This window comes from Procambarus clarkii, chromosome 40 (genome assembly GCF_040958095.1).
Source record: "Procambarus clarkii isolate CNS0578487 chromosome 40, FALCON_Pclarkii_2.0, whole genome shotgun sequence".
Taxonomy (NCBI): domain Eukaryota; kingdom Metazoa; phylum Arthropoda; class Malacostraca; order Decapoda; family Cambaridae; genus Procambarus; species Procambarus clarkii.
Window position 1 is genome coordinate 28,818,673 of NC_091189.1, and position 21,708 is coordinate 28,840,380.

The following is a 21,708-nucleotide window of genomic DNA, read 5'->3' on the forward strand; positions in this document are numbered from 1 at the left end:
AGCCTGGCCTCTGGCCGGGCTTGGGGAGTAGAAGAACTCCCAGAACCCCATCAAGCAGGTATCAAGCACGGATGATCGGCGCAACAGCGCTGATAACGTTTGCTTATTTTAATTTGGGAATTCTGCCTCCCTGATCGGCTTTTAGGTAACAATTTTCATCATGTGGGGTTTTGTTATGCCTACCTTTCTGGGTGCCAAACCCTGGTCGATGGAAGATATGAAATGCTTCCAAATACATGGGGTTTCAATAGCCATTGCTCCTCGTGCCTCTCTGAGGGGGCCAAGTTCTGTCTCGTAGTCTCCCATAGGCAAGAACTCCATCGACTGATGCCACGGTCTAATACATACAGATCAACCCGGTAAGCTCCGGGGAGAAAAAGCACCCCACAGAAAACAGGCCAATTTGTTTGCAACAGACAGGATTAAGTATAAAATTACCCTCAATACATTGTACAGTATACATACAACACCTTGTGTCCATCTCTGCAACACTTACTTAAACGTAACACCAAAACTCTTCAGAGAAACGCTCATCCTTTGCAATTCTTCATTATATTCTGCCTCATATTTTTCTTTTTCTTTACCAGATAAATTCCTCCATGCTTCATGAACTGCTGCCAGATATTTTCCCTTAAGGAGAAAAATTTAAAGTACAAATAAATATGCCACAAATTAAAGAAAGCTGACATTCTACAAAAGCTGTCATCAATAATCTACTAGATGAGGTTAAATCACCTGATTGTGAAATGTATAGTCTACTATTTTGGTATATTCAACTATCCTTACAAATGCATAGAAAATATCATTAGGTGTTTCCAATTTCAAAGGATATGAAGGGATTAACTTTGAGAAACAAAAGAGAAGCACAATAAGGTGAAAAAAACAGCATTGAATGTAATAAAACTCTTTTCTGAGTGAGACCCAGAGGCTTCCCGGAGGTATCCGGCTGATATGAATGTATTAGACCCTGGCAACAGTCAAGTGCATGGATTTCTAGGCCTACCGAGGACCACAAGCCGGAACCTGGCCCCCTCAGAGAGGCACGAGGAGCAATGGCCTATAGAAACCCCCATGTGGTTGGGAGCATTCTGTCTGCCATCGACTGGGTCAGGCACCCAGAAAGGTAGGCGCCCCAAAACAAACCCCCTATTCTGGTAAAATATTGCTACTGAAAGCCTAACTAATGGATAGAACCTCCCCAAATGAAAACGAGCAAACAAGCATGTTTGCCGCACGTGGTTCTCCACGTTACCGCGCCAGTGTTTGCAACCCCCATCCCCCCCCAGGAGGGGAAAGAGGGAGCCCCAGACCATCACGCTGGCTATCCACTCTGCAGTTCTGAGCCTGGATGTCAAAAATTGTGAAAAGCAAAACCCCCGACCAGAGAGGGGGTGGGGTTGCCGGGAAGCCTACGGGTCTCACCCAGAAAAAGGCGTTTCATTACATTCAACGCTGGTTTTCTGGTTTTCTGGGGAAACCCCGTCGGCTCCCCAGAGCTACTTACCCAAGACAAAAACAAGAGGGACTTAGGCTCTTCAACACGAAGTCGAAACAACTGGCTGCAACCACCAACTCAATGTGACAAAGGACCGACTAGGCCCAGGAACACTGACAAGGTAGCGAGCGGCCAGGACCCTGTTCGACCTCCAAAAACCCTGTGCCCGAATATCAGCCCAGGACATGTTACAGAAGATGGCAGCCAGAGCAGCAAACTTACAAATATCGTGGGCATGAGTATTGACCACAGGCTGGCTAGACCGAACATCCCTGTTGATGACCTGGGAGAACTGGGTTACTGAAGCTGTGGCACACAGCTAACTGCAGAGAACTGCAACCGGACACAACACATGATGCAACCTCGGCCTAACCAACCCAGCATCAACAACCCAGGGACTCCTCCAGAAAGCAGCAGACTCATTCTTCGCCAGAAAAGAAAAAGACGGCTGCAACCGAACAAACCTGCCACCAGGACCAAAAGAGCAGAAACCCCTGCGCCAGAGGGAGAGCATGAAGCTCCCCAATACAACCCCCCCCCCAGAGGCCAATGCCAACAAGAAAAACCCTTTCACCAAACAATCCTGAACTGAAGGGGCCACCAAAAATCAAGAGAGAGAAAAAGAGAGCACCCGGTCCAACGACCAGGACAGCTCAGGCAGTGCATGAGCAGGCCGGAGGTGAAACACACGAGATAGCTTGCAGAACGGCGCAGAAATAATATCAAAACTGAACGCAAGCTGCAGTGGCTTCTCCAGCGCTGCACAATACGAGGCGACAATATTCGGCTTAAGATGAGTCCTGGAAAAAAAACGAAAGAAAGGACAAAACGCCCCTATCAGAAACCAAAGTAAACCTACGAAGGGACAAGAAACAATGGAAGGACCGCCAGGAAACTTCATACTGCTGCCGAGACGAAGCACGCAGGTGGGACACCATCAACAAAGCCACCTGCACACCATACAAGTGATGATCGACCCGCATCAGAAAGACCAGACACGAAGACTTGAGGAGATCGAACCAGCAACATAACTGACTGGCCTGATCTGCTGAAAGAGGCCGAGGCGCGGGAAAACCCCTGGGTTCGGACACCTGAAGCAAGCAGCACCTGAAACCAAGGCTGGGTCGGCCACCAAGAGGCCATAAGAATAACTCTCCCTTGGTAAGTCTCCAAGCGAGCTAGGACCTGGAGCAACAGCGGAACCAGGGGAAAGAGGTACAGGTAACCCCACCTCGACCAGTCTTGCCTGAAGCCATAGACCCTGACGACCTCACAGTCGGAAGAGGGCGCCACATATGGGGAGATGCCTCGGGCACGCCAACGCGAAGAGGTCCACCTCCAGGAGCCCATACGTCTGACAGAGGAGACGGAATAAGTCGGCGTCGACCATCCATTCCATGGAAAAGGGAATGAACCGAGACAAGCTGTCCGCCAGGACGTTAAGACACACCCCCTCCCCCCAAACGTGAATGGCCAGGAGAGCCAAACCCCGAAAACTCAGCAAACGAGTCACCCGAAGCGAGCAGCCCCATAAAGCCAAGAACAGCATCAAACCCCAATGCTTAGTGGAGCCACAGGGGTTCAATGAACCACCAGGGAGCAGTTCGAATAGAGCCGGATCATCAATCCGCAAGCGACCCGCAAACTCTGAAGTGACATCCACACCGTGTTATGAGCCTGACGGAAGGATGGACCCCACCACCCTTGGTCGGCCTGGTGAGCAATGGTCACAAAGCCCCAGCCCAGAGATGACGCATCCATGAACACATCGAGCGAGGGCTCGGGAAGGCACCAGGGCACTGTACCCCGAAAAACCCGAAGAGGAAGCTGGCAACGCAGCAATTGATGCAAGACCCCCTGAGGCCGAATCCAGAGATCGCGAGAGAGGCAGAAGGGACTTCCCCAAAGGAACCAGAACAGCCAACGAAGCCAAAACCGACCCGACGAGTAGATCATCAAGGCAAAGTTCACGCTCCGCACACACCCTCGAGCAACCACGGTGTGACCCGGAGCCCCTCAGAAATAAGTGAAGGCGGGACCGCAGCCGAAGCAGAGCCTTTGGAGGAAGAGACAAGGAAGAGGTCGGAGCGTCCCACACAAGACTTAGCCAAGAGCGAACCTGATAGGGGAACCAGATGGGACTTCCTACAGTTCACTAGGAACCCAAAACTGATAAGCTGAGAAAGAACCAAATCCCTGGCGAGCAGACAAACGAACTGCCTGGGAGACCACACCAACCAGTTGTTGAGGTAGGGCAGAACCGGAACCCCGATGAAATGCAGGTGGGCCACCACGACCTGGGTATGGCATGTAAAAACACGAGATGCCAGTTTCAAGCCGAATGGAAGGCAACGAAAGAAGTAACCCCTGATGCCCAACAAAATCGAGACAGTCCGTGAACCCTGGACAAACTGGGACGTGCCAAAACATGTCCTCGAGGTCCACATCATCCAAGCGCCCGGCTCCAACAGAAGACGGACCTGGGATAGAGTAGTCGAAAGGAGGGGCAATAAACCCACGGGTTCAGAAGGAACAAGTCCAGAATGAACCTAAGGTATGCATAGTTCCGTTTCGGAATCGGAAACAGGCGGGAAACCCACTGGAGGCACGAAGTCGTTTTAACCACACGAACCCACTTCAAGATGATGTGACAGAGTGGAGGAGAAAAGGTCTGCCCCCTTAACCCCGAACCCCTCAAAGGAGGAGGGGCCACCCAACACCACTGCAGGCTGTATGAAACGACCTGAAAGGCCCACAAACAGAGCTAGCTTATCCCCATCGGCCTGTCAATGGGACGAACCACGAAAGGGCCGACTCCCCTTATGAGAATCCGACCTCTACACAGAGCGTGCACTGCGCCGACCAGATGAAGACGGCTCCGAAACTGGCACCACTGGCCTACCTCGACGAGAGGAACCCCATGCCCTGGCACAACCTTTCCGGGAAGGCCACCTGCGAATTCCCCGGAGAACCAACAATTCCGACATAGGGCGGCAACTAAAAGAGGCTGCCTGCAATACTGCACAACCACAGACTCTGCAAACAGCAAGGGACAAAAATGGGAAGAAATCTTAAGAGCCAGGGCCCAAGCAGATTCCACAGAGGAAGCAAGCACCGCCTGCCGACACGCGAGCCAGGAAGCAAAAAACAGCGACACCACATCCTGCATGATCAGTGCAAATAACTTCAAAAGCGCAGCCGACACATGCACCGCTGAGGCTAACGCACCTGACTCAGCAGCAGCTCCAAGTGACTCCACATCCTCCTTAAGCCAGTCAGGACAGCTCGAGAAGGGAAAAGAAACGCCAGACCGAAGCCAACAGGCCACAGACACAGAAGTCTTCAGCAACCAAGGCAGCCGAAAGGGAAGGCAAGGATGAACAAGCACGCATTGAGGTACTCAAACTTGCCCCCCCCCCCCCAGGAAAACCTATACCACCGTATGAGCCTCTCGCCACTCAAGCGCGTGGGACTGACAGAACAAATGCCACACCTTAAAAGAGAATAACAAAAAGTCCGCAAGCCAGTACGACCCTGGATCCTCATAACAAACCCAGTAGGAACAGGAAGATCCATACACGAACAAAGACGGATCCACTATGACGGCATAATCTGGGTCACGCAGGAGGTAAGTCACAACAGCCTCACGCACCACATGCAGCAGGATGCGAGAGGCCAAAAACCTCCGGGAAGACGGGACTGAAGAACCCACAGGATTACAGAACCGAACCCGGGGAGAGGTAGACGCCAAATCCAACTCATACGAGGAAAAGAAAACCCCGCACACTGTAACACCAAGCCCCACTCAGAGGGAACAAAAACCCAAGTGGGGTCCAACGAGACCCAAAGCCCCGAAGTCAACCCCTCCCCCACCCAAGCAACCCCACCACGAGAACCTGGGGCCGAGCCGTCCTCCAAACCCCTTTCCTCACAAGAAAAGGCAGGAGTCAAAAAAGCAGGAATGAAATGGGCCCACTGGTCAGACCCAGAAGCTCCGGCCAAAGGACCAAGCTCAAATGCCTCCGTCGCCACCCCGGAAGAGGCATCCCCCGAAATCGCCCGAGTCTCAAAGCCAGCGAAACCCTGCCCCGACTCTGAAGCCCCCAGACAATTTGGAGCCGGAAGCAGGGGGGGGGGAAGGACCAGGACAACCCACCAAAGGGGAAGGACAAGGAGGTGCAGGTGGAACCAAAGTCGAGGCGAGTAACACCTCAAGTCCAGGTCCCTATAACCTTCCGACTGCCCCAAAACGGGGCAGTCGTGGGGCATCTGGGGTAGCAAGTAACCTAACGCGTTGCAGCAACCTAAATCGAGCATGCAATGCCGAAGCTGCCTGCACCTGTAAATCATCATCAGTGGACAGAGTGAATTGGAGTACGAACAAGGAACAAAACTTGCAAGACTCCGGGTCGAAAGTGTCACCAACCCAACAGGCAGAACGGCAGAAGTACAACCAGTGAGTGTCATCCTGAGACAAGGGGACCGAACAACCTTCAAACTCGCAGAAGCGACAGGGGACCCTAGGGTAACCTCCATCGGACCAGAGAGCCCCCACGGGGTTTTCCATGACTCTTAGTCGCATTATCTCGCTAAGGGAAGCCCAGGCAGGGTACTGCTACCTGGCACCCAAAAACAACCAAGCAAACTTGCTACAGCTGAACCCCTAGGACGTGTACACTCGCAGGGGGCCTAGCAGAGGACCACCAAAACTATAAGGGGGTGTGACCAAACTAAGGGGCACAACCCCCACCAGGTAGGAAAACAAAAAGAATAAGAAAACCCCGCAAGAGGACAATGTACCCCGGCGGAATAGAGCCGGCCACTATGAGTGGTGAAAACTAGTTGCACAGTACCCTGTACTGTGCCCCAGTACTGTACTGTACTGTACTGTACCAGTGGCAAAAACTACCCAGAGACAAACAGGGAAAAAAAATCCCCCAGATGACTCCAAGGGCAGTCAATCACCGAGCAGCAAAAGACACAGCAGAGGTAGATCCCAAGGAGACTTGTGGAAGGTAACCACTAGCCCCAAGGGCAGTACTTACAGGGTACCTAGGGAAGACAACCCTAGGTGAATGCAACCCGAGTACTGAAGAAATTATTCCTGGCTCGCACACCACTGAAAAGACAGCCCCACACCACAAGGCACAGAACTGAAATATGCCAAAGCCAGAGGCACATCAGCCACAGAACTGCAGGATGGACAGCCTGTGTGAGAAGTCTGGGACTCTTCCTTTCCCCTCCCGGGAGGAGGAGGGGAGGTGCGCAGACGACGGCGCAGTAATGTGGTGACGTCATGCTCGTTTGCTCATTTTCATTTGGGGGAGTTCTGTCCACTAGTTCGGCTTTCAGTATCAATTTTTAACAGAATTGGAGTTTGTTTTGGGGCGCCTACCTGTCTGGGTGCCTGACCCTGTCAATGGCAGACATAGAATGCTCCCAACCACACGTTTTTTTTTATAGGTCATGGGTCCTCGTGCCTCTCTGAGGGGGGGCCAGGTTCTGGCTCGTGGTCCCTGGTAGGCCTAAAACTCCATGCACTTGACTGATGCCAGGGTCTAATACATTCTTATATAACATGTAGCTATCAATATACACAGCAGTTTGCCCATGCAAAAAATACAAAATTCCTCCTAAAAAAATTTTTTTCATATATAATGAGATGTTTGGATGCAAAATAAAAGGACAAGTGGAAATGAGGAAATATCTACTGCTGTACAGGTTTAGTGAGCCAATAATGTTTTCCGAAAAGCAAGCTCACTTAACCCTTAAACAGCGCAATACATATATAGATGATTTCAGTAACAAAACTGAAACCGCGCAATACATTAATAGCTGTTTTCGTGTCTAGCGCTATAATTTAAACGCCCCGCGTGGGATAGGGGTAGTCATCGGCAAGCCGCACCTGACCATAAACAAACGCCACCTGGGAAAAAAAATCCCGCGTGGGATTTTTTTGTTGAGTGCATCAAGTTCCAACGACCGACCCCGCTCAACAAGGCGTTCCTCGCGACCTCTGACTGAGGACGAAATTAATAAGAATTTGTTCCCGGATGGGGATGAATGTGATATTGACGACTCTGACTTTGATCATGACTACACACAGCCCTCAGAGGTGGATATGACCGACGATGAATGTGAACATACTGGCTCCACCAAGGCTAGGCCTAGCACCTTGCTCATGCCTCCTCGCCCTCACTCGACCCCACTTCGTGCCAGACTACACAGTTCATGTGTTACTTTGCAGGATATTGATGTTTTGGTTAAAGAGTCTGAGGAAAGTGAATCATTTTCCGATTTTAGTGACTTAGAATCAGAAAATAGTTTCGGTGCTAGTGCCAGTGGAGTGTGTGGTGCCAAATACTGCCAAGCGACATTTTGTCGCGTCGGCAGTATTTGGCCCAGCCTTGCGGCACCGCATGGGACCACATGGGGACGCTGATGAACAAAGACCCTCAACATCAAGTAATTGTCCTTCACCGTCCCTGCTCGCCCCTACTGTTTCTAGATTTGCTTCAGCTCCTAGTCCACGGTTTCCTCGCCATGGTGCCGTTATTGCCTCGAAAAGACACCATGTGTTTTTGTGTGGAGTGATGGGACAGATTTTGTTCCACAAATTCCTGTTTTTGATAATTCAGATGTTGGGATTACTGTACAGACCTTTTTCCTGATAAAGAGGCAGATATGTGTGAAATGAACTATTTTACCGCATATTTCGATGAGCCGCTCATGAAATATATTGTTCAGGAAACGAACAAATATGCGGCTGATCTCATTGATGAGGAGGAGTTATCTGATTTATCACGTTTACAGCGATGGAAAGATACGACTGTGGGTGAAATGTATGTGTTTTTGACACTGTGTATGTTGATGAAACATTGTGTCAAACGTAATCGACCATTATTGGAACAAAGACCATACTGTTCCAACACCGATGTTCGGCAAATATATGTCTCGAGACCGATTTGCGATAATCCTCAGGTGTCTTCATTTTGCAAATGATGAAGACCAGAATGATGATGATAGACTTTGGAAGGTGAGGCACGTCCTGAATGAACTTATTGGAAAGTACAGGGATTTCTACGTACCAGCTCAGAAGCTGGTGACTGACGAATCCCTTGTGCTTTTCAAAGGACGATTTGTCTTCAAGCAGTATATTCCCTCCAAACGCCACCGATTTGGATTGAAATTCTTTGTACTGTGTGACTGTGAAACAGAAATTGTGTTACACATGATCATGCATACGGGTACAAATGTAGACATTCCTGCTAAATGACCAACATGGCTTCTCAGGTAGTGTTGTGAAGTTACTGCTTGCACCATATCTGAATAAGGGCCACATATTGTACACATAACTATTATACCAGTCCCTTGCTAACTAGGTTCTTGCTTGATAAATATAAACTGGAGTATGGGGCACAGTGAAAGCAAAAGAAAGGAAATGCCAGTGTTTCACACTGCTATGCAGGTTGGTGATTGCCAGCTAAGGAAAACAGGTGCAATGCTTTCAGTGTGGTGGAAAGACAGACGTAAAGTGAACATGTTGACCACCATTCACAATGGTACAATGTTGGACAGTGGCAAGGTGAACAGAACAACAACACAAATAATCTATATGTCAGATTGTGTCTTGGACTATAACATCAACATGCGTTTGGTGGATAAATGTGATATGACAATGGGGGCAGTAGTGTGTGTGTACAGAAAACAGTGAAGTGGACCAAGAAAATGTTTTTCCACCTTGTTGACATAACAATGCTGAACAGTTACAATATATATCTTGTCAAAACAGGTGGTAAACGAAATTTCCGTGCGTTCAGTTTTACTGTAGTGACACAATTACTAGAGAAGTTTTTCAAAGTAATTCCTGGCATACAGAGGCCCATTCTGAACCCAGTATTGCACAATGCTCCAGTACCCAGGCTCGCTTTAAAGGATGCCTTTGTCACACACAATCTAAGGTATTTACCACCAACTGCAAAGCGTGCTGTTGGCCAGCGTGAGTGCATTGTACGCAAGACAACAACCAAGAGGCAACAGAAACGAAAATGGTGATGACTTGGTGCACAGCGTGCCAGGTCACTCTGTGCTATGTCAAATGTTTTGACGAGTATCACAGTCTTGATGAGTTCTAAATGTTCAAAACTGGTGCAAAAACATGTAAATACAGAATAAGTGGGTGTAAATATTGAAAATAAATCATAAGAAATAGTATATTTTATTGAAAAGTAAGACATTTTTGTGCAAATACTTGTGACACTAACATGTGGATACAGAGAACCACTTGGTTTCCGAACTTTAGTTACCCGAAACTTCCAGTTTCCCGATTGGGGTTGGGGAGTAATGCTATATGAACTAAGTTCAGGTAGGAAGCAGTCCGTCAAGCCTCACGCCGGCTGGGGTTGGAGTTACCCTACACAAACCAAGTTCTGGTGAGGAAGCGGTCTGCTAAGTGTCGCGCCGGCCCATAGTGGTGGGTGGGTGGGTGTGAGAGATGGTTTAGTTTGCTCACTGACCGTGTCGGGCACCACCAATCTAGTTCCTGCTACCCTGTGACGTCACAGATTCACACCCTATTGTTCTCATTGTCTGAATTTGTCACGAGACTGGAGTGTTCATTCCGTGACTTTGTTTTACATATCAGCACAATCAAGGAACATCCGTGCACCATGTCAATTCCAAATACACGCATTGTGTCAGTGAAAGCATCACCAAACGGGTTACATAAAAGAAAGAGGTCAGTGATGACATTTGAGACAAAAGTTGAAATAATTAAGAAGGTGGAGAGCAGTGTCCCGAGAAGTGTCGTGTGCGCTGAATATGGCATTAGCAAAAGTACTGTTTTTTATCTTCTTAAGACTAAACCAATCATTTTTTACTATTTCTCTAAAAGTGAAGGTTGTAAGGCAATATGAAATAGAAAGGTAGTAAGTAAAGCAAAGGTGGAGAGTGTTGATAACGCAGTGTGGGAGTGGTACAAACAGAGACGTGAGGTGACGAAGAAGCCAGTGGCAGGCTGGCTGCTCATAGAAAAGGCGCGTGAATTTCACCAAGCAATGAAAATTACTCAAAAGTGTGAATACAGCGATGGATGGCTCAGAAGCTTTAAAACCCGTCATGGCATTAGGTTCATTAAAGTGCATGGTGAAAGACAATCTGCTGATATTGTTGGTACTGATGAGAATGTAAGTAAATTTGCCAAGGTGGTGCAGGAACAAAATTTATCTCCAGAGCAAATTTATAATGCTGATGAGACAGGTTTGTACTGACGTATGCTACCCACAGACACGATGGCTCATAGTGGTGAGGACGATCCTTCAGGTGGTTATAAACAGAACAAACAAGAGAATTTCTTTGTTGTGCTGTGCAAATGCAGCTGGCTTATGGGGATTAAGGGGATTAAGTCCCCTGAGCTGAGAGCAGAACTGGTGACTGAAACAATCGAAGATGACATAGATAGATGGATAGATTTTGATGAAGCCCCAGACAATCGCAATATGACTGATGATGAAATTATAGAATTAGTAAGTACAGCAAAAAAGCCAGAAGAGTGCAATGAAGAAGATGGAGAGGAAGAGGATGAAGAAACGTCAAAGGAAAAATGTAATATGGAAAAAGTTAAGCAACATTTTGAAGGCATTCTGGTATTTATGAACACGAGTTACAGCGAGTTTGAAACTAGGGACATGATGAGTCTGTACAATTTGTATATGAAGTTTTTAAAACAAGATCCAAGGGAATGAAACAAATGTTAATTAAAGTCTTTTGCAATGGCTTCCAAGAAAGCTTGCATTACATCACCTGCACCTGACTCATCGCATGTTGACCCAGTCAATCCAACACCATCAACATCCACCACCACCTCTTCCATACAAATAACTAAGCTTCATTAACATCGATCATCAGCATAAGCGAATCAGGACTTCAATTATTGGCAACATTTACACTATGAACTTGTCGATTTTTTCCCCTAGGGCTTTTAAAAAATAATTTGCGTATTTTTTTTTTTACATTTCTAATCTATTTTTTCCCTCTATTTCTCGTTTACTAACTTACATGATAACCGACAGGTCTCGTCCCCAAGTGGTTCGGAAACCAAGTGGTGCTCTGTATAATATACAGTGACAACAGTTCTATGATAACAAATCGTCATGTGAGAACATATTGAACCACACCAGTGAAAAAAATGGGTGTAAAATACGCCATAGATGCTGTAAATAATACCGCGAAAATAAATTTGCGGCAACTCTGGCTCCTACTCCGTCGCGCCCGACTCAGCCCGGATGCACAGCGCTCCAGCAATGACGCGTGACATCATTGGCCAACTTCTCGGCTCATTTACATTATTAGTAAGTACAATTAATTTTTTTTTATTATTTTTCCCGTGCTCAGGGAACACAAATAAAGAGATTAACCTCTTAACTGCGTGGCCTCCAAATATGACACCCCCCTGTGCACAGGAAATAAATTCTCTGGATTTTTTTTTTTTTTTTTTTAAAGTGTCACAAACTCTTCCCTGAGTATGAGTATAGTAACAGAAGGTTGAAATTGTACGTACTTTGGCTGCTATGGGGTCCGTAAGTTGGCCCGTGACGTCATCATTCCATGGTCACCCGTGGCGTACGCCCCAGGGGCCGGTAGGGCACCCAGGGCAGGATGCGCGCACTGCCGCGAATATATTTTGGTTCATTTTCTAAGCACAGTTCCAAATACATTTTATTTGCTTTTACGTGCCAGTCCTATGTATAATGAACACGTACACTATATTATGGCAGTAGAACATCCGTACTGTCCGAAGACACTGTGTTACGTGCATGACATGTGTACATATATCCGGCATATATTTCCAATGTATCATGCTAATTTACGTATATATACAGTCTATTTACACACTATACACTATCACACAGTATATACATTCACCATCATCACACTCAGAACTCCGTGAGTGTCAGCTGCCACACCCTCACTCCTCCAACATCCAGTCTCTCCCTCACTCCTCCAACATCTTACTCGCCAACATTGCTCCTCCCACCATTACGTTATTGTTTGTATTACACTATTTACACATGTTATGTATGCCTATCTACATGTTTTATTTACCAGAACTATGCAAGTAAGCCGGTAGTGTCCAAACTTTACAGTGGCCACCATACACTGCACGAGAAATCACACACCAGACAGCAGACGAGGCTACGATTACGTCACCTCCCTCACCAAAATAGCTCCTCCCAACATACTCCTGTTGTTGTTATTACACTAAATACACACATTGTATATACCCATGTACATATGTGTTCACCATAGCAAACCACTAGCTAGTATGATAAGCAAAACAAGAGTGGCTGCCACACACAGTGAGGCTACCTCTATTTTCTACCTAGATTCTCTCCCTCGCTCCCTCACCACCCACAATACTACGCACAGTGATTATCACCACCACAATCCTGCTGTTATCACAATACTGGTCACTAAATCCTGTAAATACATAATTGACCACAAGTTTATTTTGTAAAGGAACCTAAGAAATCGTTTGAAGATTCCTAGATGGACGAAATAATGCTGTGGTGCTGTGGCTAGTGCTGTGAACATTGTGAACAGCATTCAATCACTAATATTTGAACATTGTACACAGTCATTATCACACTCAGGCTCTTCTGTAATACTATCATGGCTAAATAATACAAGTTATATATATATATTTTGACATTATTAGGCGATGCTGTGATCACAAGCTGAACAGCAGTGCTGTGAGCTTATGCTGCATGCGCCGGCCTTGGTTGCTCACTCACTACTGAGGCTCTCACACCCGGGAATGTGGACCACGATTTTTTTTAATTAATTAATAACACTTTCGCGTTCCACTGACTGAATAGTTCATCACTCAATGTTCTACTGAATAGGTTCCAACGACGCATCAATGCGTCGCTTTTATATCAAAATTTCTAAAAAAAAAAGTTACTATCCTATCTTTATTTTTTTTTTAAATGAGCGCCATTGTTTTCCCACAATCCTCCATAGGCCGCATGGGATTCTGGGTCACGCCATGCGGTCGGCCTAGTCCTTTGTTTACGTCTTGACCACCGCCCTCCCACGTCCAGAACCTGTGCACCTCTCTGCCCTGTTTAGGCGTGTTTATTTGTTGCCGTGTCTTGCAATCACCGTATTACTTGAAAACATGAATCGTGGTAAAGGACAGAGCACTTCTACACCCAAGAAAGATAGTAAAACCACCAAGGAGGATAGGTTGAGTATGCTGTACAAAAGGTTTAGCAACGTGAAGCTTACCCCCAGTAAAATTCCTGAATTGTTGGATCGTTTATCAGATGTGGAGGCAGATGCTGAGGGGGAAGAACGTGACAGTGATTTTAGTAGTGATAATGAGGGGACAGCGACATCTGATGAGTTTGATGAATCATCGAGTGAGGAAAGTAGCGAGGGGAGTGAGGATGAGGCGGCGGATGAGGGCCGCCCCAAGCCACCTATAAGGAGGCGTGCAGGACGTCTTCAACAGCCTAATCCCGATGATGCCTGGTCTAGTGACAATACACCACCATTTGTAGACAGTTTCACTGCCACACCAAGCCTAACTGTCCCAGTGCCAATTACTACCCTACAATTTATACAATTATTCCTGACCCGTGCCCTCATTGAATATATCACAGTGGAAACGAACAGGTATGCCAGACAATTTATTCAGAATGCTTCCAGGTGCACCATGAGGATGTAGAAAGAGGTATCTGTCAAGGAAATGGCCAGGTATTTGGGTTTGTCAATGTTGATGGGTATTGCATGACTCCCGACAATGAGAATGTACTGGCAAACAAGCCGGTTGTGGCATATGAGGACCTTCAATATTTTCATTGCAAAACGATACCAACATATCGGCCAGTTTTTTCATAGTTATAACCAGCTTGCAATTCCCCCAAACAACAAGGACCGAATGATAAAACTGAGCACAATCATTACTTATTTTACCAACAAATTTGGCACATACTACATTCCCAATAAAGCACTCAGTTTGGATGAAGGAACAATGTCGTGGCGTGGTCGTTTATCCTTCAAGGTTTACAACCCAAATAAACCTGATAAGTATGGGGTAAAGTTGTACATGCTTGCCGAGGCAGGGACTGGCTATATTATTGATTTTGAGGTGTATGCCGGAGTTGGTAAGACAACAGTGGAGACAGTGATGGGCCTTATACGACCCTTATTGAACAAGGGTTATCATCTTTATATGGACAATTACTATAACTCTGTCCATCTCACTGAATTGCTACGGGAACATGGTGTGTACACTTGTGGAACACTCAGATTGCAGCGTGGCGCCCCAAAGTTCTGCAACAACTTGCAAAACGTAAATTCCCTGTTGATCAAACAATTTTCAGGCGCAAGGACAACACTTTTATTATCCTATGGAAAGACAAGAGAGTGGTGTCATTGATCACAAACTGCCATAATGCTGACAAACAAGAAGTACAACGAAGGAAGAGAGTGAGGAAACGTGACGCATCAGCATCAGTAAAGATTGTAACTGTGAACAAACCCACTGCCATTTGCAACTACAACACCAACATGAAAGGTGTTGATCACTTCGACCAAATGGTAAAATATTACAGGTTCACCAGGAAATCACATAAGTGGACGAAGATGATCACATTTTATTTCCTTCAGATGGCTATACACAATGCCTATGTGTTGTACAAGATGTACACAACTGATGCCAAGAAATTGACCCTACTCCAGTTTCACGAGGTAGCAATATGGGCCCTGTTGAGGTGGAACCAGGATGAGTGGCCTGCCACTGAAAGCCCTATCCCACATGCTGAGGATTACCAAGATCCTTCTGATGATTTGGGAACACCGGGACCATCTGGAGTGAGATGTCCTTTATTTCCTCCTGTACGCCAAGCACAAGACACATCCTCATCTGACACAGAACCTGAAACGGAAACGCCTGCATCTGAACCTAAACCTTGTCCTCCACCAGTGAAAAACCCACGTATTGTTGATCCAGAGGATAGGCTGAACAAGAAGTTGACCCATGCTATAGTGAAAATTGCAAAACGTAAACGGCGTCGTGTTTGCATCAAGACAGGGATAAGGAAAGACTATGTATCAGTGCAAGACATGTGGAGTTGCTCTATGTGCCACACCATGCTATACAAAATACCACCGCAAGAGGGTATTTTGGGCGGCAAAAAAATAGCGCCTCTGCAACCATCCACTCCACCTAACGTAACATCTGTTGAGCAACTCCAGGGACATTTTCCTGAAGCAGGTGGAGTGGATAACCAAATGCTCAACTTATTGACCTTCCATCATCACATCGTAGGTAAGTACACACACTTTGTATTCATCATTGTGAAGTTATTACTTCTTCATACTTTGCTGTGGGTACCTCTATATATATTCCGTTTCTTATTGCTCAGATTGGTATGTCTACATAGTGCATCTTATTGCGAGTATTTTGATACCAAAATGAACAATGTAGCACAAAAACTTCCATTGGAAAAATATTTTTGTTTGGCGGGTGTATTGGGTGTAGCAGGTGTGGAAATGGGTGTTTGGGCGGGTGAGGCATCGACGTGTTTGAGGGTGTTTGGGGGTGAGGCGCGCCTGTGTAGTATAACTTTTATGGATATGTCTGTGTAGGCAATTTTATTGCGATCACAGGTATACCAAACAAAACCATATGCAACAAGTTTTGACTTGATAAACACAAACAGAGTAGAAACATATGGGGAGAGTTTAGCTGAGTTTAGCGTGAACGCGAAACAAAGGACGCAGTTCTTTAGTTGGTGGTGGCGTAATGTTAGCTTTGGTGAAATGTTACACATATGTTCTTATAGAACATTTCATTAGCTACACAGTGATACCAAAATAAAATGCGTACATCGAAAATGAGGGTCACAAACATGAGGAGAGTATAAACTTTTCAATTGTGGTTGAGCGCATGTGCAGCTGGGCGCGCTGGAGCGGGTAACCCTACGCCAACTTCCCACATTCTTGCGGGTGGGGCGACACCATTATTTATTGTTTATAAACATATGTCCGCGTAGGGAATTTTATTGCGGTCAGAATGATACCAAAATAAACCACGAATAACAATTATGGGGTTGGCAAACATAAAACATCGTAAACATTGATGCGCGGTTTAACGCTCACAACTAACGAATGCCACAGTTTCTTATTTGGTGTGGTTCTCATGTCGGATTTGGTGACAATTTATGTATATATTCCTCTAGAGCATTCTCTCGCGAACACATTGATACCAAATTTAAATACATACCGCGAAAATTAAGCTCAGCAGCCCGAAAAGATTATAAACATTTTAGTGCTGACGCGCAGTGTCCCACACAAACGGCTCACTTGGGGGTCAAGGTCAGTCTACTCCCAGGGAACGCGAAAGTGTTAAATATGGGTCTGTTTAGAAGAGCCCTGAGGAAGCTGATGTGAACCCGATGTAGCCGCGGGAGTTTTGAATAGAACGTGAAAAATACAAATACCCAGAGGCACGTAGCGCACCCCAGACGTGGGCCTGCAGGCGTGTTGCGCAGTTAAGGGGTTAAAAAGAAAAATAATTTTTTTTTTTTTTTTTTTTTTTTGCGCCTGTGGGTGTTGAAGCCATTTGGACCCCTTGTGGTTTGGGGGTTAATGCATTATCCCTCTACCCATGGTTTTTTAACACGTTGTCTCTGAACCCTATTTTGAGCTGTAACTTGTGTAAACCACAGGAGTAAATAGAATACAGTGGCACCCCGTGTATGAATTTAATCCGTTCCAATAAATGTAACGTAACCCAAATATTCGTACACTATCAAATTTTCCCCACAAGTAATAATGTAAATTTGATGAAATTTTAGTTGTTCACTGGAAAATTTGTATTCAGGTGCAATCGTACACCGAGATTCCACTATACCCTGTATATAAAAACAAATGAATGCAGATGTTGCAGTTCTTCTGTAGAAGGCATCTAGAGATTTAAGCACAGCAGTTGAGTTTTCTAAAGAGTTGTGCGAGACTACTAAAGTGAATGTGGATAAAAGAATGGTTGTGGTAGAGAGTGAGAGTAGTGAACTTTGTGTGTGAATCTTGTGTAAATGGAGAAGAAGTTGTCGTTGTTGACTATTTGACATTCTGATGGACAGAGCTAATACAGAATCATAAACAACTTTAACAAGTTAAAGATGAGGAAATGTTACCATTTGATGGAACTATTACCGACAACAATATACATTAACCAAGAATATTTATACTAAGCAGAAAGTTTAAGTTTGGACTAATATTTTAAGAATGGAAAGTAACCAAGCAAGTAATTATCAAAAGAAAGTGGCTAGTGAAAGTATGGGGAAAACTGGATATACTGCATATACGAGCAAACAAGTACAGAAAACTGGGAACTCTGCCACTGTGATAAAAGAAAAAACTTCTCTTTAAAATACATATAAGACACAAGAAACTTGGATGTATACAATGAAACATGCAGACACAATGATGAGTGCTTGTATTTCTTAAGGAAACTTACCCCACTTTTTTGCGCTGGCTGCAACTTCCCTGATTCTATAGCATCTTTCATGAAGCGGTGTATGGGCATTAAGACTCGCTTCTTCCTGGATGCATAGTCTACCGAGTGCTCTTTAGCTTCTTGTACCATCATTGTAAGTGACCTATAACAAATTAATAAACATTAGGGTCTCGTAATACAGTTGGGTTTATTCTCAACTCCCAATTGGGAATCCCGGGTTCGATTCCCAAGTGGGACAGGAATTATTGGACACGTTTCCTTTCACCTAATGCTTCTGTTCATGTAGCAGTATATAGGTACCTGGGAGCTAGGCAACTGTTGTAGGGTTGCATCCTGGTAAGGGTAAGTGGTCTGTCCTTAGGGAAACCTTGATACAAGCCTAAAGTATAAACACAAAAAGATACATGTACAGTATTAAATTAAATTGTGTACTGGATGCAGTTCAAAGAAGTTCAGTTTTGGTTGCCCCACAATAGGTTGGATATAAATTCACTGGAATGTATACAAATAAGGATGGTATATGAATTAGAAGTCTTCCATTTAGAGATACTAAAAAAGTTTAATTTAATTTCCTTAGCAAGGCAGAGTAAGGGGAGCCATAAGATCTTTTGTATGTTTACAAAAGCATATCACAAAGGAGACATGGCTTAAATACATCTTCAAAGAAGGAGAAAACAAAACAATGGATACAAATTGGATAAGTTTAGATGCAGGAAAGAACTGGGTAAATACTGGTTTGGGAATAGGGTTGTTGATTTAAGGATCACATTACAGGGTACATAATAGCCCCGACATTGCTGCTCTATTTCAAGTGAAGGCTAGACATGTACAAGTTTGATTGGATATAAAAATAGGAGCTGCCTTGTATGCGCCAACATGCATTCTGCCGGTACCTTTAGTCTTATGTTCTTAATCTACAGCTATAATACTATATACAAGATTATGGTACAGCCATGACAAAGTCAACTTAAAAATACTGAAGAGAACTATTTAACCAATTTTAGTTATTAGAAGTGAAACAATGTATACAGTAGTGTCTACACTACTCAATTTATACAGTAGTGTTCCAATAGACTGTAGTCGAGTATGATCCAAGTGCAGTGAGGAAAAGCATTTGGAAAATAGAAACAGAAGAATTACCTGTATGGTACATACAGGTAATTCCTGTATCAGTACCTGTATTACCTGATAAAGAGGGTTTGCTTGCAATAAATTAGGCTAGTTTATTGTACACCCCTTCATATCCTGTAAGGGCAACAGTGAGAAATATATCTATATAGATATCTAAATGGTTAGCAGGAGTGCCTTTCATCCTTGCATGTTTGGTATGGCCAAGTATTGTACAAGATGCATACAAGTTGTTTTGTTCCTCACAACACATGACCAGCATTAATTTAATAACAAAACTAAAAAATCCTTATAACTTTCACAATGGAAATATCTATTACAGAGCCTCACCTGTAACATCTACTACAATGCAGCCCCAATTTTGCCAAATAAATGTTTTTCAGCCAATATTTGGCAAAGAAAATTAGGACATGAAACAATGGGGTATAAATTGGATAAGTTTAGAGTCAGAGAAGACCTGGGCAGATACTGGTTTGGAAGCAGGGTTACAGATTTATGGTACATATTACTGAGTAACATAACAGATATGGGATTGCTGAACTGTTTCTGCAGTTACCATTCAACTTCTCATAGACCAGACAATCACTAAGGAAGGCTGGTCCCTAGCTAGGTAGCAATATCAAACGAACTATTGAAATTGTCAACAGGTAATCTATAGGACAGACTCATCTGGTTAGGTCAGATAAATTCAGGTAATTTTTGGTTTCAAATGAGTACTGAACAGTTACTGGTGGCAAGATGAGCCGGTTATTCAGGATTCACTCAGAAAGCTAATCAATTTATTAGATTGAATTTAGTAATTTTTAAAAATCATATTTATTTACAGTTAACCTGAGAATTTGCTAAATAAGGAACCAGTTTAACCAGGGTTGACCATACACAAACAAGTCCATCTCTTACTCACTTCATTGCATTAAACTTAGAGATAATTTCCATAAATTTGGTCTTGCAATCTTCAGCAGTCCGACCCCCAAATGCAACTTCGTCCCACTTTAAATGTTTTAGCGTGACCCGAAAACTTTTCGTGTCCTTCTTGGGCAGCTGCTCCTTCATCTTTTCAAGCAGAATTTCCTCCTCTTCCACTGACCAAGGTAGAGGCTCTGTAATATATAGATAGTACTGTACTTAATATAGAAGTCAAAGCTAAAATATCCAAAGCATGTTATTCCACAATCCTTCAAAATTCAGTGCAATTCTCCAACTAGAAAATCTTGAAAATTCAGGTAGAGGTTCAAAATGTCAAAACAAATACAATAAACAGAATAATACAGAAAAGAAAGTATTGAGCATTGTGCAATAACTCCTTTCTGAATATTACTCTGGGGTGCTCCCATACACAACTCCAAACTGTGAAGCGAAACTACATACAGTACCGTAGAGAATAGGGGTACTGCCCCAAGGAAAGGAGCAAACAACTCTCACTAAAGAAGGGCCCATATTAACACTCGCATTCTGGACATGCACGCCAGACTACCCCAAGGTGGCCCGGGCGTTTCCCGCGAGCGCGCAGCAACACTGAAATGTGTATACTCTCTTCAGATTTATCACCTCAATTTTCGTTGTATGTCGTTCATTTCAGTATCAATTTGTTTGCAATAGCATTCCCTACAGGGGTATATACATATGAGGCCCAAAAGCCTGGTGCACCCCACCTACAGCAAAGCCGAAAGTCGGCCAAGCGTTACCCGTAAGTGAACACCCATTGGCACACCCGCAATACCTGCTCACAAATGTATTTACTCTTTTTCAAGTTTCTCACCTCAATGGTCATCTCAGTTTGCAATAGAAATGGGAAGACATTGGTGCATATTTTAAAACCAGTCCCATAAAGATCAGATAAAAACTTGAATTTTAACAAATATTTTAATTTTGGCCGTCACTTACGTTCCTAAGGAACATCCGCAGAGTTATTTGTGGACTTCATCTCTGTCCCTAAGGAACAAAAGTGTTAACACTTTCGCGCTTTATATTAGAGATAACTCGTCACTGGTTTTTCTTACGATTCCGCATAACTGCCTACTTTTCTCGTCAATCGAAAAAATATTTCTATAAATTCCATTTTTTAACCGAAATGGATGGGGATACTTTTGTTTTGTAGAGAATTTATTTGCGAATTTTTTGGTACCAGAATGAATATTATATCACATAAACTTCTATGAGTAAAAAAAAAATACACAAAGTATGTTTGGGGGTGTGGCGAGCGTGTGGCAGTGGGTTCCCTTTAGCCGTTGATATATCCAACACGTGGGAAATATTTGTATGTGTTATGTTTATGTCTGTGTAGGGAATTTTACTGCGATCACTGTCATACAAATTATAAAATGTTTCAACAAGTATAAACATGACAAACATCAAACGAACGAAAACAATGCGTTCGTTTCTGCCGCGAACGCATACTGAGCGACGTGGTTCTATATTTGGCGCTTCTCTTACACATGCTTTGTACCAATGTTATACAGTTCATCTTATAGAAAATTTTATTGCGAACACATTGGTATAAAAAAGAAATACGTACATAGAGAAGTAGGGTCAGGAAACGTATAAACTTTCCAAGCAT

The 21,708-nt window shown here is 44.4% G+C and overlaps 1 protein-coding gene across 3 annotated transcripts in view; it reads right to left on the reverse strand.

The window, feature by feature from the left end:
• The window catches only part of LOC123758005 (nucleolar transcription factor 1-A), a 118,651-nt gene that overhangs the window by 52,346 nt on the left and 44,597 nt on the right, over nucleotides 1-21,708 (reverse strand). For all 3 annotated transcript variants that reach the window (XM_045742114.2, XM_045742117.2, XM_045742115.2), the window contains exons 6-8: nucleotides 20,056-20,251; nucleotides 18,024-18,165; nucleotides 497-630 (exon numbers count right to left, since the gene is read on the reverse strand). In XM_045742114.2, coding sequence (XP_045598070.2) covers nucleotides 497-630; nucleotides 18,024-18,165; nucleotides 20,056-20,251 — 472 coding nt within the window. The remainder of the gene's footprint in view (nucleotides 1-496; nucleotides 631-18,023; nucleotides 18,166-20,055; nucleotides 20,252-21,708) is intronic.